Below are 14,513 nucleotides of genomic sequence, written 5' to 3' on the forward strand. Positions count from 1 at the left end.
CATTTAGCATGTATCATTTTGCACCTGTGAGCAGCTATCAATTTTTTTTTCTCTTTATATTTATAGAGTAGAGCATAGGTGCTTGAACATTAGGTGCTTATGATGAATTTTTTGGATATTTTTAGTGTTTTTTTCATAGTTTTGACCCCATAAATGTGTTGGGCATGATCGATTTACCTACAATCCACACATGGATCATGTGTTTTGGATGAAAAAAATGATACTAAAAAATTTATAAAGATTTTGTACCATTGATTTTTCAAACCCAGTAAAAACCCACCAATGTGTCGCAATCTAACACTTCAAGAGCTAAACATAAACATAGTTCATATTTGTACGGTCATAATAAAAAAAAAAACTTAAAACCCCGTAAACACACACCTAGGCTCTACTCACATGAGACCTCTCTCTCTCTCTCTCTCTCTCTCTCTATATATATATATATATATATATATATATATAGAGAGAGAGAGAGAGAGAGAGAGGGGGGAGGGTGTCGGACAGGTACGGTTCTCACTGAATATATGTAGTATGTACATTCAACATAAATGATTTATGGATGCGTGGGTCCACCCTATCCTTTTCCAAACAAGGGCCCCATAGGCATGTCCACAATAAGCAATTACAATGAAACTCTGACGTGATGGCAGTGAGCCTTTAGGGGCAGTAACCCTACTCCTAATAAAAAATGAGAACAAAATGTATTATGGGGAATTATTTTATTGCCGTTGTTGTCCGGAGTCGGGATGGCAGTGGACCAGGGGAAAGGGGGGCCCCCTGGGGATGAAGGGTATGAAACCGGGATGAAGGTTAAAATCTATCCTAGTTCGGGGATGGAAGCGGGGATGAACTTACACTTTTCCCCGCCCCGTCCCTGCCTAGCCCCACCCTGCCTCATCTCCGTTTGAACCGGGGATGGAGGACATGAAACGGGGATGAAAGCGGGGTGGAGGTTAAAATCCATCCCCGTGCAGGGATGGAGATTCTAATCTTGAGACGCCCCAGTCCATTGCCATCCCTAGTCCAATGCTTGGCCACTTACATGGTTCAATGAAAACCTGACAACAAGCACAAGGTAGTCAAAGGAGCACCATGGCCAGCTAGGTTTAGGGTTTTAGGGAATCCAACCTAAACAAGCACCTAAAATACGAAAACTAAAAACCCTTGTACCCTAGATCGGGCTGGTAAATGAACCAAAAAACTCATGGCTCGGCTCAGCTCGGCTCGTCACAAACTCTTTCATGTTCGGTTCATTTGGATGGCAAGCTGAACACGAGCTCGCTCATTATATATAGCCGAGTTGAGGACAGACAAGGGGTGTTCATCTCAGCTCGGCTCATGTAAACTCGTTTAGTTAGCTTATGTAGAATCTATTGCACTTTAAACATAAAAAAAAAGCATGTTATTTCAACCTGGTGGTTTGGCGTTCTTGTATGCAACAGGTTGGGAGTTTCAATCCCGCTATAAAATCCTTTAAAAAAAGACTTTTTATTTAGGTTCCTGCATAATTGAGTTGGATCCTTTTGGATCTTTACTTGTTACTTTGAATTCTTTAATATTTGAATCTTGTATCTAATCCAAAATTCTAAGATAAGTTTTATATTTTTAGGAAGTTATCAAAATAGGTAGTTTGCTTAATTTAGAATTAGAAAAGTTTCATTTATTTATAAAACTCATCTTTGTAATTGGTCAGTTCATGGAGATATTGAAATCAGTTAATTTTTAGTTTTGTTGTTAATTTTTTGCATTTTCCTATAATTTCCTTTATTTCTTATTATTTTCAGATTTATTTTTTGATTTCCTAGATAATTTGTAGTTTAAAATTTTTTCCTAAATCAGGCCCCTCGTTTATAAGGATGGTAGTGGACTGGTGGAAAATGGGGCCCCACCCTGCCTCACCCCGTTTGGACCGGGGATGAAGGACATGAAACAGGAATGGAGGAAGGAATAAAGGTTAAAATCCATCCCGTATGGGGATGGACTTACACTTTCACCCGCCCTGTCTCCATCCCCGTCCCCGTCCCGTTCCCCGCCTCGTCCCATCTCATCCCCAATCCTTTTAAGGGATGACAATAGACCGAGGAAAAATGGGACCCCACCCTCCCTCGCCCCCGCTTGGACCGGGGATGAAGGACATGAAACAAGGATGGAGGCAGGGTTGAAAGTTAAAATTCATCCCCGTGCTGGGATGGAGGTTTGGAATTTGAGACGGGGTGGGGGAGCCCCGGTCCATTGCCATCCCTACTCGTTTAAGGTTTGTGTCGCAAGGGATGGGCCCATTAAGTGTCTCGGTTCTCAGCTAGAGTTCCTCGTTCGTTCTTAAAAAAAGTAAATGATATTACTGCGTATGATTGCAACAATTATAGCCACAAATTTCTGGTATGCAAATTATTTACATATAATAATTCAAGTCATGAATTGATCCCTATTACACCCAACATGTGACTTCAATTATCAATTATGTTTTGAAATTGGAATAACTTAATGCTCTTGGATTAAGTATCCTTTGAAACACTTAATAATGCAACTGTCCATCTACAGTGTGAGCCTTCTTGTGAGAGTAGCAGCTAAACCTTCTAGAGTGTGAGCATTATAGTGAGAGCTGAACCATCAAGTGTCTCGGTTCTCAAGGATGTATTTTTCTGCTACTCTACGTAGACACCATTATTATTAGGGGTGTCAAAACCTGACACGAAGCGGTTCGGGTTGGGCTTAAATTAACCCGTTTAATAAACGGGTCGATCCGCCTAACCCGTTTATTAAACGGGTTGGGTTCGTGTTAGGGGTATGCCAACCCGCCAACCCGGCTGACCCGTTTAATAAACGGGTTAGGTGGGCGGGTCGACCCGCCAACCAACCTGACCGCTAACCCGCCAACCCGTTTACCTGACCCAACCCGTTTATAAACGGGTTGGCGGGTCATATCGGGTTACCCGTTTAATAAATGGGTCGGGTTCGTGTTTGCCACAGTCGAGCCGTTTAATAAACGGGTCGGGTTCGGGTTGAGGTATGCTGACCTGCCAACCCGACCTGATTGCCACCCCTAATTATTATAACCGGGAGTGATAATGAATTTCTCAAAAAAGTCATAAATAAACTTAACAAAGAATTTGCTGCTAAGGATCTTGGAGATATCCTTGATCCTTTAAATTAAAACTTTGGACTGAGTTTTATTCCTTGATCAGACTCATTAATGCTTATGAGATTTGGACAAAGCCCAAATGGTAGACTCATCTCTATCCCCATGGTTGGGCGTCCCAACCACCAAGTGGTGATTCACCATTTGATGGTATCAAATATTATCAAGTCTCGAGGGTAGTCAACAATATCTCACCTTCACAAGGGTCAATATATCCTATAGTTGTCAATTAAGTAGGCCAACATATGCATGCTCCTACTAAGTATCATTTTCAGTTGGTTAAAAAAAAAAAAATTGAGGTACATTAAAGGCACCATTGATGGACTTTGTTTTCTTGAAAAAAAACCCACTTGTTCTCTATAGGTTCTTTGGCACTGACTGGGTTGGGTGATCAAACACATGGCGGTCTACTTCTAGCTATTGTGTGTATTTTGGCCAAAACAATATTTCTTGGAGTGCTAAGAAGCAACCTATAATTGCTAGATCCAGCAACGAAGCAAAATATCATTGGTCAGCCTCAACCACTTATATTCTTTGGGACCTTGATGTTTATATTTTTCAAGTACTTACTATATTTTGTGACAATTTATCTGTTTTGTTCATAACATGCAATCTCGTGTTTTGCAATCGATCCAAACATATAGCGATTGATTATCACTTTGTTCGAGAGAAGGTCATTCGAATAGCTTGTTTGTTAGGATCATAATCTGGATCATCTTTTTTCGATGTAAAAAATATGATGATTTTTTGAGGCATGAAATTTTATTATATTCGGGGGCCATTGATCTACTAAGAAAAACGTAAATCACATTCATAAAGTTGGATGTAAAAAAAAAACTTAAAAAATGTGACAAAATTAACGTTTTCTAATAGATTGCATGTATTGTAGCAAATTTATATCCAAAACTAAATGGCTAGACTTGTGGTAATTGAAGGTATCGGTGGAAATGTGGACGCATTTAAATGCGCCTGATTTGAGAATCGAAGCCTTGAGATTCACATAGGACATCATGAGGATGTATTTTTTTTACTATCTATTGATAAAATTATATCTTCAAAAACTAGGACATGAGGATGTGGTTCTTTTATTATTTATTGATAAAAATATGTGATATTTTAGTATATAAAATATATTTATTACTTTCAATATTTTGAAATTTGTAAAATAATGTTGAATGCATCATAGTGTGTCATACCGCGAGTCCACGTGTCGTGTCCCCTGAACACTGGGCCTATACAGCGTATCCCTGTGACATCATACTCGTGTCAAAACTTTCATTATGCTTTGTAACTTGATTCCTTGCTTCATAAAGTGCTTCCATCTTTTCTTGTTCTTGGCAGGATGGAACCCAAAAGAAAGGTGTAGGGAATCTTTTCTTAGTCCAAAAGTCTCATGCTACCAGTTGCAGAAAACCTGAGCATTTTTGGATCTTAGAAAAAAGAAAGGTGTAGGGAATCTTGGGAAAAAGCTTTCATAGATTTTGGCAGCAAACAGCTGGCAAGACTTATTTTCCAAATGGTTACCAGTTCATGTCTCACACGAACTTGGATCCAGATTTGTCGAATTGGTCTCTCTGTCTATACCTACATCTAGTCAAATGGTCTTCGATTGTTTTCCTTTTAGTAGGAACAAGTATAACAGGCATACTAATCAAATACTCATGTCAACAGGTCTGGTACATACCCGATCCGAACCTCAATATCCAAGTATGGGCATAAAAAAACGCCAACCGAATCTCACTTAGATTTAGGGATGCAAATAGGTTGGATCCAAGATGGTGGTTTCACAATTTTTGGTTGTTCGGGATCTCACTCCCCCATCTATTTAGTTGTTCCAGATCCGAACTGTTTGCATCCCAACTTAGATTGCCCAAACCCGATCCAAGTAACAAGTAGGTCAGGATTGGGCTATGATTTTTACAAAATATCAATCATTATCTGGCTGACGCCAGCGTCTTTAGGTCTTTTCACCTATTGCAAGTTGCAACAGTATAATTCAATACAGTGAATTTTCCCCCAGTTTGTTTCAAATGCTACTCAAGATGGAAATCTTGCAGTAAAGAAAAATTCCTTATTTTTCTCAATAAAATCCTAAGAATAGGCAACTAAAAACATTAAAATTATAGAAAATATATCAAAATTGTAAAGAAAATGAGAGCCAGAGAGAGAGTTCTTTACAAGGTTGTGAAGCATAATATACATGCAATAGCAGATGCTCAGTGTTCATATTTGCAGTTTTTGACCCGGTGCTTTGTGAGTAGTGTGCAGAAGCTAAAGGGTAATTTGCAGAATTGCCCATGAACTCTCCCGCTTACAAGTTAAACCACTCACTGCACAATCTAGATCGTGTATACAACAGATCATGGGGCTTTGCAGCACTCATTTAGCACATAATTAATCAGGATTAATTTTGAATCCATAGATCATGACTGTTTTTCACGCACCAACAGAGGCAGGTTGATCAGGAAAAGGTTTTCCAGTCAGATCAGAGTCTACAGTTGGTGTCTGTACCCCCAAGAAAGGAATTACAGGCGGCTTTGATCTACGTGTGACAGTCAGCTTCAGTCCCTCGGTAGTGTGGATGGTCGCTCCTGTTGTCATCCCCACCTGCATGGACAGAATGGTTGCTTGTAAATGGTGCACTCAAGAAGTAAAGTTTCAGGCAAACGAAATTATTACCAGCGGAGCTCCCGGAGCCATCTCAAAGTTGAATCTCCGCACAAGCATTGCGACAGCTACAATGACCTGTAAAGACCATTTGCAATGAAGTTATGATTGTCCTTCAAGTTTCTCCAATCATGGGCAGAAATCATCATAGGCAAAGACAGTTGTGGAGGGATGCAACCATCAGCAGCCTCTACTAGCAATGGTTCCGGATCAAATTTTCAATAAAATATCCAGTGAAGTTTGTGTCACGATTTTGATAGTAAGATTTTACCTCATATGAAGCAAAAATATCTCCAATGCACTTGCGTGGACCTCCACCAAAAGGCAAATAACTGAGAATTCAAACATTTGATCAGAAATGCATAATGAATCCTATCAGTATATTCAACATCATCTTTTTTTAAGAAACAAAAAAATGGCATATTAATCATCATCTAGCCGTAAGCACATATAATGTGCTACCATTCAAAGGTGCTTTTAGGGGGTGTTTGACTCATGGGATGTGCTCGGGTGGGACCGATTGGTCCCTGCCTGGGTGTTGTCCCACGTTTGATGCATGATGCAGGTGCGTCCCAGGTGGTTTCACGGGTGCCCAGAGTGTCTGGGCAGTAGGGGTGCCAACGGGTCGGGTTTGATTCAGACCCAGGTGGAACTAGACTTGGACCGGATTTTTTGGTATGGTATCAGGTCCGAACCCAGATCTAATTGGGTCTACTATAAGAGAAACCATAAGAACTACATGATCCAGACCCGGACCATACCCGGTAAAATAATATTTTTTTTCATTTTTACATTGAAAATTGCGGGTCTTAATCGGAACTCGGGTCTGGCCCAGGTCTGGAATAAAATTTCACAAACTATACCCGGGTCCATGTATTAATCGGACCTTCAGGTCTTAATCGAGTCTTCTTATTTGTCACCATACCCAGACTCTATAGGGTTTGGTCCGTGTCAGGTCCGGGTAAACCCGACCCGTTGACACCTCTACTGGGCGGCGTTTGTTCACTGATTCAAACACGCACTTAATGTTGCCTTCCACAGATGCCTATCACAAAGAGGTATTCAAATAGCTAATTTATTTACCATACTATAGTAAGGTATTGACAATATCAGTCAATCACATATATATATATATAGAGAGAGAGAGAGAGATGTATATGCATATGTATGCATGGGTATGCATCATTTTATTTTCCACTAAATTTCAAAAGACGTGTCACCTCCCTGACAATCCATCAAGCCTCCCAACAGAAAAATGGAAAAGGCACTAACATGCCTATTCTTACAAAGGAGTTCTAAATCATCATATTCTTAGTCATCATTGTAAATGTTCATGATATATAATTGTGAAAAAACAAGAACAAACAAGAACAAACCTGAAGTTTTGATTGATCTCATTTGGATTTGGTCCATCAACAGGCCACCTTTCAGGATTGAACTTCTCTGCGTCAACCCAAATATCAGGGGAATGGTGAAGATTCCAAACAGAGATGAAAATGTCCTCCCCCCTGCCATCGTGGTCAAGCAAATATGTGAAGCAATCAAATAGAAGAAGAAAAGTGTCTTGAATAATATAAAAAATACCAATTTCCTGTGATTAATTAGGCCCATTACATTTTCTTTTTCAAATAGGATAAGGTTTCCGCCTGTTTTCCTCTTTTGAACTTATTAATTCTGATGCATAAGGCGCTAGCATACATTCATTCTTCTATGTGATGCCTTTTACATCACCCAATGTTGCATGGATTCCCTTTAGCAAGTTTGTGAACAATTTTTTCGGTTCAAGAAATCTACAAAGGAAAGAAAAAAATTTTGGATGCGATAACCATTTCTGCTCACATAGTTTTTAGGATAATTTACATATAGGTGCCTAACATATGGCAAATTCATGTTTAGCTGCCTCAATTGCCAAATATTTAAGACAAACACCTACCTTTTCAAGAAATTGCTCAATGATAGCCTGAGTTACTTTTTATATCATGTAACTCTAGTAGTAACTCTTGAAAATGACACCTTTAACCTTTTCCTTTCCTTAAATTATTGAATTGCCACTTTTTCCTCATTTTTGTAGCTACAGTTAATCGCAAATAAGTAATTTCAGATGGTAAAAGCAACACAAGCAGTCATTTGAGCAATTTCTTAAAGGTAGGCCTTTATCTTAAATATTTGAAAACTGACATGGCTAGTGTAAAAATTCATCATACATTAGGTACACAAACATATTAGCTATTAAGCTTCCTCAGTTTGGACTAAGACATAAATTGTAGATTTTGGGCCCAGTTTGGACTAAGACATAAATTGTAGATTTTGGGCCACTATGTATCAAGTTGCACAAACATAAGGTAGTGCATATCATAAATTGTAGACTTTGGGCCACATGTAAAATCTATTCCAAAAAAGAACAGAGATGTTGACAACTATTTCAGCTGGTACACGTTATATTTGTTTAGATGAAAGCCCAAGACATAAACTCTTCATTGGAATACTGGAGAGAGTGCCGGAATTTCAGTTGTCTAAAGATTTTGATAAACTGATTGTATTCTATCAGGGTACTGGTTTACATGCAACATGTCTGCCATGTAGTGGATCCCCGTATTTAAATGTCAGTATTATCAAAAGGGATGCAGATATTTTAGCCCATAATTATAAACATTACTTATTGGAGAGTTTGGTTCTACACAGAAACAAAGACCTTAAAGACAAACAATGGGAGTCACCCAGAGAGGAGTTAGGAACAGGATCAGTTATGCACCTAAAGAAAGAGACATAGAAAATTGGTGCAGACCACTATGTGCAAATCCTAAATGAACCATATTTATAGAGATGAATGGGGTTCAGAGTTCAGACTGGGTAATCTTATCAGATTCCAATCAGATGTAGTTTAAAACGGCTATAGCCTGCAGGTCCTTGTTGATTGACTGGCATATTTGACTCAGCTATTGTTGTTTATATCCAGTATACTGTTATCTTCACTCAACATAAAATTTCAGTTTGCTGATTATAGAAAATAAAAACCATAAATAATGTAATAAGCAGGAAAAATATTCTTATGCTACATCTAACAAATATTAAATGCTTAAAGATTTTGCTTGTGACAAACCTCTTGATTCGGTAGTCTCCAATGACATCATCCTCAAGAGAGCGACGAATCAACACTGGTGGCTGTGGATACAGTCTCATGGACTACAAGAAATAACACAAACAACAAAATAATATAGTTAATGTAGAATAAACAATTAAGTGCTCGGTGTATATTGCTAGATCCCAGAAATATTACCTCATTGATGACTCGTGTTGTGTACTTCAGATTTTTCATGTCTTCTACAGTTGGAAAGTGATCTCCCAATACACAATCCACCTGCAAGTCAGAGCACAATATTGAGAAAAGAATGAAAAACCAACAGTGACAAAACAGTGATAATTTAAATGCAGAGGATTCAATTCATCGCCACACTAGTGTTCCAAAAGTGTATGACTTTGTTCATACTAAAACAAAAGAACTAACCTCATTTTGAAGCTTTGCCATGACAGTAGGCTCCTGTACATAAGGAAAGAGAACTAAACTCGTCACAGTTTGTCATTAAGAAATAGAGCGGCTTGAAAAATTATAGATAATAGAACAGGCATTCAATTGTGATGATTGCAAACTAACATAGAAATAAAACATTACATGTTGCATGTCATAAGCTCCAATGTGGGGTTACCCATAACCCCATATTTCTTCCCCAATTCCAACAAAACCCAACTATTTCTTCTTTCTTCTGAAGTTTTTTGAGTCATTTTATGCAGAAACTCAGTGTCATTGAGCTTCACTCTTCTTTCATCAGATGTAACATCTCTAGACTGTTCATCAACAAATTGAGACACTACACTACATTATAAGAAATAAATAAAGAAAATAGTACCCAAAGTAGGGCCAACACAAACTTCGATGTACTCAGCCTATACAATTTGTCATTAAGAAAGAGAGTGCCTTGAAAAATGGTAGATAACAGATTGAGCATTCGGTTGTGATGATTGCAAACTACTGCAAAAATAACATGTAACGTGTTGCATGCCATAAGATCCAATATGTGACAATACAAGCAACAGTATAACCAGTCTACACTGAATATAGTTACAAACTAACTGCAATCACACAATGCAAACACAACTTTTGCCTCAAATTTTCAATTATGGGAAAAGGATAAAAGTAAACAAAGCAGTTAGCCATTAGAGCTATCTGGTCAATGGATACTAACTATTGTCCAAATTCCGAACTTGGAAAAGAGTTGAAAGGAGAAAAAAGACACCACCGCCAAAGTACAGAACATAGAAAGGGTCAGCACTCAAAAGTTGGCTAACAAGTTGATGGGTGAAATGATTTGGATTCATCAGGAGACTCAACTGTTTTTCAGGTCAGTTCATGTACTAATGTGTTACCACTGGAATTATCTGATGGGCATCATCGTGCATAAGCATTTAGACATTTAAAGTGAAATTAGATATCAAACAGCTGCATTTATGGCACTGATGAAAGCTTCCCCAAAACCTTTCCCAGACTACGAGAACAAGAGTCCACAACAGAAGGACCTTTACCTTGGAGAGAAGATAAAAGGTCCAAGTCAACACTGCAGCAGATGTCTCATGTCCAGCAATCAGCATGGTCATCAAGTCATCACGCAGTTGCTTGCTGGAGACCTACACAAAATAGCAAAACGGAAACTGTTGATGGTCTGCAAAGGCAATTGGGAAGACATGTTGATGAAGCAGAGGGCAGTCATACGTCATCTCCTGATGCCAAAAGAAAATGCAGAATGCTAGGGTCCTGTTCATTCATGTATTCTTCATGGAACTCCGTCTCTTCATTTTCTACCATTCTCTGTGCATGCAGAAAAAAGAAGAATGAAGCCAAAGCATTAGGCATGAATTTAGTACTGTAACAATGGTAAGGGAATTTTCAACTCAATTGGACTAGAAAAAGTAGGGGTGTCATCAGGTCAGGTTTGGTTCCGACCCAGGTGGAACCAGACTTGGACCCGGTTTTCAGGTATGGTGCCGGGTCCGAATCTGGGTCAAATCGGGTCCATTGTAAGAAAATTCATACCCAGATCTGATAGGAACTACATGAACCAAACCCGGACCATACCCAGTAAACCATATTTTTTATCATTTTTACATGGAAAATTTGTGGGTCTTAATCGGAACTCGGGTTGGGTCCATGTCTAGTATAAAATTTCACAAACTATACCCAGGTCCATGTATTAATCGGACCTTCAGGTCCGGACCTGGGTCTTATTATTTATCACCATACCCGCACCCTACAGGATTTGATTTGGGTCAGGTCCAGGTAAACCCGACCCGTTGACACCCCTAATAAAAAGTACCATCAGGCCAATATGAGTAACTTTATATTCAAGAGAATTTTGAAATTTACCTTGCATATAGCAATAAGGTCATCAAGTGTGTCGTTTATCAATGTGAGGGCAGCAGTAACCTTCCTAAGATTAGGTGAGATGTCTTTCCATATGGGTATTTGCCAGTATGGCACAACAGCAAAACTTCGATTTTCCGCTTCACGTAACACAGTGTAAACTGCCTGAACTTACAAAGTACAAGGTAACTTGACTAGAATTGACGAATAGAAAATGGAACCAAGCATAAAAGATACCCATGAGGCAAATTTACCTCCACAATTCCAGTATCATTGGTTAAAGAATCAAACTCGTAATTAAACACTGCCTTGCCGATGATATCCAATGTCAACCTTGAAAAAAGTGATTCCATTTCGACATCCTCACCACCTTGAGCAGCAGCATCTAGCTCCTGGCAAAGCCTATCTGAAGCTTGTGCAAAAAGGCTGATCATGGCTTCCACATACTACACACCAGAGAAAATCTTTAAGCGGAAATCCAAGATTCCAAACTAATCATTTTCCCGACAAAAGGCATGAAAACTACGAAAAACATGCAGTATTGGGAATTCAGTAAAACTTCAATTTCTCACACCACCTTCTTATGAAATGCCGGGACAATTGCTCGTCTTCTGACACGCCATATCTCTCCATCAGCTGGTATCAGTCCTTTACCCATGACAAAGTCAAGAATCTCTCCCAAGATACCCTGAATTGCTGTTCGTTTTTTAGCACAAACCCGCTAGTTCACGATCAAAGAAAGTTTCAGATATGAAAAAGCCAAACAAACTAAATCTGCTACCTTTGAGTAAGCTTTTGAATTTTCTCTCAATATATGTTTAGCAATGGAAGGGTCAGAAACTATTATAAACGACTGCAAAAAACAATAATGAAGAGTAAAAACAATCGGTTAACAATATATGTTAAACTCGATAAGATAATGTGCATAAACTCTGAACAAACATAAATGAATAAATACATACAAAAAAAAAAGGCAAAAGTGGGGAAGGAAAAGAACACACTACAGAGAAGAAACACTCACTTTGGGACCAAACGTCAACCTGAAAATTCCACCATATGTAAGAAACAGCCTATACAGAGGAATAAAGAAGGGCTGATTCCTAATGCTCTTGACCGATCCTCTCGCCTCCGGAATTCCCGAACCGTCATCGATGAACCTCAATAGAACATCGCCCAGAAACACTCCAGGGCCACCAAATTTCGACAATGATTCCCTCAACCGGGAAAACCGCCTTTGCCCACCAAACATTCAAACAGAAACAATTCAGGCCAAATTCACAGAAAAGGAAGGAACCCAGCCAACATAAAAAAGAAGAAAAAAAAAAAGAAAAAACTCCCACAAAAGGATGCTCTGAAAACCTAAAAAAACTCTTCCGTCAATCCAAACAGAAGCCACGTACGCCAACCCACATTCACGGACAAAATCAAAGACACCCAACTAAAAAAAAGCGAACACCCATAAAATAATTCCTGGAAAATCGATTCCATCGCACTCCAAACATCAAAATTCATTCCACAAAAAGCATACAGAATCAGAGAGACGCCCAAGGAAGAAGGGGAGAAACCAAACAAAAGGGTACCTGGATTTTCCGACGGTGAAATCGCCGGAGGCGATCCGAGAGGACAACTCCTCCCATCGTTTCTCCTCCAACAACCGATCCACGCCCTTCACGCCTTCGTCGCTTCTCTGGGGAGGAGGAGATCTCCCGTTGGTGGAGTAAACCACCACCTTAGCACCACTTCTCCCTAGCGAATCGAAGCGCGTTTTGGATGGTTTAGAGGTGGAGTGGTTCGGAAAGGACGAAGGCTGCAGGAGAAAAGCGGTGGAGGCAGCCATTGTGGCGGCGGAATCTGGCTTTGGTGCCACCACGCTCGCTCGAGCCTTATCCCCCCAATGGATACTGTTGAGGACTCCGAACTGGAACGTCTCGGTTCGATAAAATCGGATCGGTTGATGATAGGGGACGGAGTACTGGCCCTAGCTAGGTTCGAATCGCCTGGGTGGCTGCTTACTACGATACGGCTAGGTTCCACATGGGTCGCGGACTGGGCGGGTCAATGGGGTTGGCTCTGCTTGCATGTGTTCAGAAAGGTTCAGCGTGACCGGGCTCGGTTCGAGTTTGAAGACATGGGCCTCAATGAACCTTTCGCTGGGTTCTTGCGCCATACTCGATAACCATGTCACAGGAACACCTTAAGGAGATGTCAGACGGATCCATTATTTGAAATAGGATGGGTTTCATCCTACATTCAATCTTAACCATCCAGTAGCCAGCCGATGATTGGATGGCTAGGATTAAATGTATGATAGAACTCATCCTATTCCAAATGATGGGATCTGTGTTTCTACACGTCGACTGATGTCACATGTTAGTCGTTTAGTGTATTTTATTTGTTATAAACATATTTTAATGTAATGTGTAAGTTTTGAACCATTTATCTCCCTGACCCACCTAAACTTTTTATAAAAAAGATACTTAATTTAAACCTGCAGATGTGTTTACATTTCTTCATGGATTGAATTCATTTAACAAAAAATCTTGACTTTTAGTTAATCAACATAAGTTTCTTTTTTAACATGAACCTTTTACTTTTTTTGTTCAGCCAAAACCACATTTAAACATGAAAAATGTTTAAAACAATACATGTTTTCTACTAAATAAAGCATTTAGGAGTGCTGTGTATCTTCTAGAATATTTATCTCCTGGTTCAGACCTCTTTAAAAAAACATATTTGTGCAAGTTTTTTATTAATCCAAACTTGTAGATGTGCTTATTACTCATCATTTTACAAAAAAAGTTTATGATCGAATCAATTTAACAAAAAAATTTATTTATGGTTGATCAAAAAATTGGTGCAATATATATCGTTGGCTCTTATATTGAAATAAAAATATATTTAAACATAAAAAATGCTTATACTAATATATGCTTTCTACTAAATAAAACATAGAGATCACATTTATAAGTTTAGATTAAAAAATATATGCAAGTATCTTTTTTAAAGGGGTTCAGGATAGTTTGGATGATAAATTGTATGAAAGATACACATCACTCATGCATTTAGATTACAACAAACAACAACAACTACGCTTTCGTCCCAAAACAATTGGGGTCGACGATATGAACATAAAAATAAAATCATTTTGGGTCTTCCACATGAATCCTTCTCCTCCAATCATTTATATCCAATGTCATGTCCTCGGTGAGGTTCAAAGCATTCATATCCTTTCCTATCATCTCCATCCAAGTCTTCCTAGGCCTACCCCGACCTCTTTTAACTAATATATTTTCC

General features: G+C 39.0%; 1 protein-coding gene across 1 annotated transcript; it reads right to left on the reverse strand.

Annotated features, from left to right (window-relative positions):
* Positions 1-5,319: 5,319 nt before the first annotated feature.
* LOC149845564 (protein LUTEIN DEFICIENT 5, chloroplastic-like) lies at positions 5,320-13,160 on the reverse strand. The gene is made up of 15 exons (XM_089995836.1): positions 12,800-13,160; positions 12,241-12,451; positions 12,001-12,072; positions 11,797-11,907; positions 11,474-11,665; positions 11,223-11,384; positions 10,572-10,667; positions 10,385-10,486; positions 9,312-9,344; positions 9,084-9,164; positions 8,907-8,989; positions 7,183-7,314; positions 6,078-6,138; positions 5,819-5,884; positions 5,320-5,746 (listed from the first exon to the last, which is right to left on the reverse strand). The coding sequence occupies exons 1-15, from the start codon at positions 13,054-13,056 to the stop codon at positions 5,576-5,578; spliced, it is 1,830 nt and encodes a 609-aa protein (XP_089851962.1). The 5' UTR covers positions 13,057-13,160; the 3' UTR covers positions 5,320-5,575.
* Between the last annotated feature and the right edge of the window lie 1,353 nt (positions 13,161-14,513).

Source organism: Nuphar pumila, chromosome 2 (assembly GCF_984573655.1).
Source record: "Nuphar pumila chromosome 2, dmNupPumi1.hap1.1, whole genome shotgun sequence".
NCBI lineage: Eukaryota > Viridiplantae > Streptophyta > Magnoliopsida > Nymphaeales > Nymphaeaceae > Nuphar > Nuphar pumila.

Excerpts from the sequence above, each read along its gene's own strand:
- LOC149845564 (XM_089995836.1), bottom strand. The coding sequence starts at position 13,056 with ATGGCTGCCTCCACCGCTTTTCTCCTGCAGCCTTCGTCCTTTCCGAAC. Across the intron at positions 12,452-12,799 it reads TTCACCGTCGGAAAATCCAG|GCGGTTTTCCCGGTTGAGGG; the intron begins GTACCCTTTTGT and ends TGGTGGGCAAAG. Across the intron at positions 10,668-11,222 it reads ACCTTATTGCTATATGCAAG|AGAATGGTAGAAAATGAAGA; the intron begins GTAAATTTCAAA and ends CTGCATGCACAG.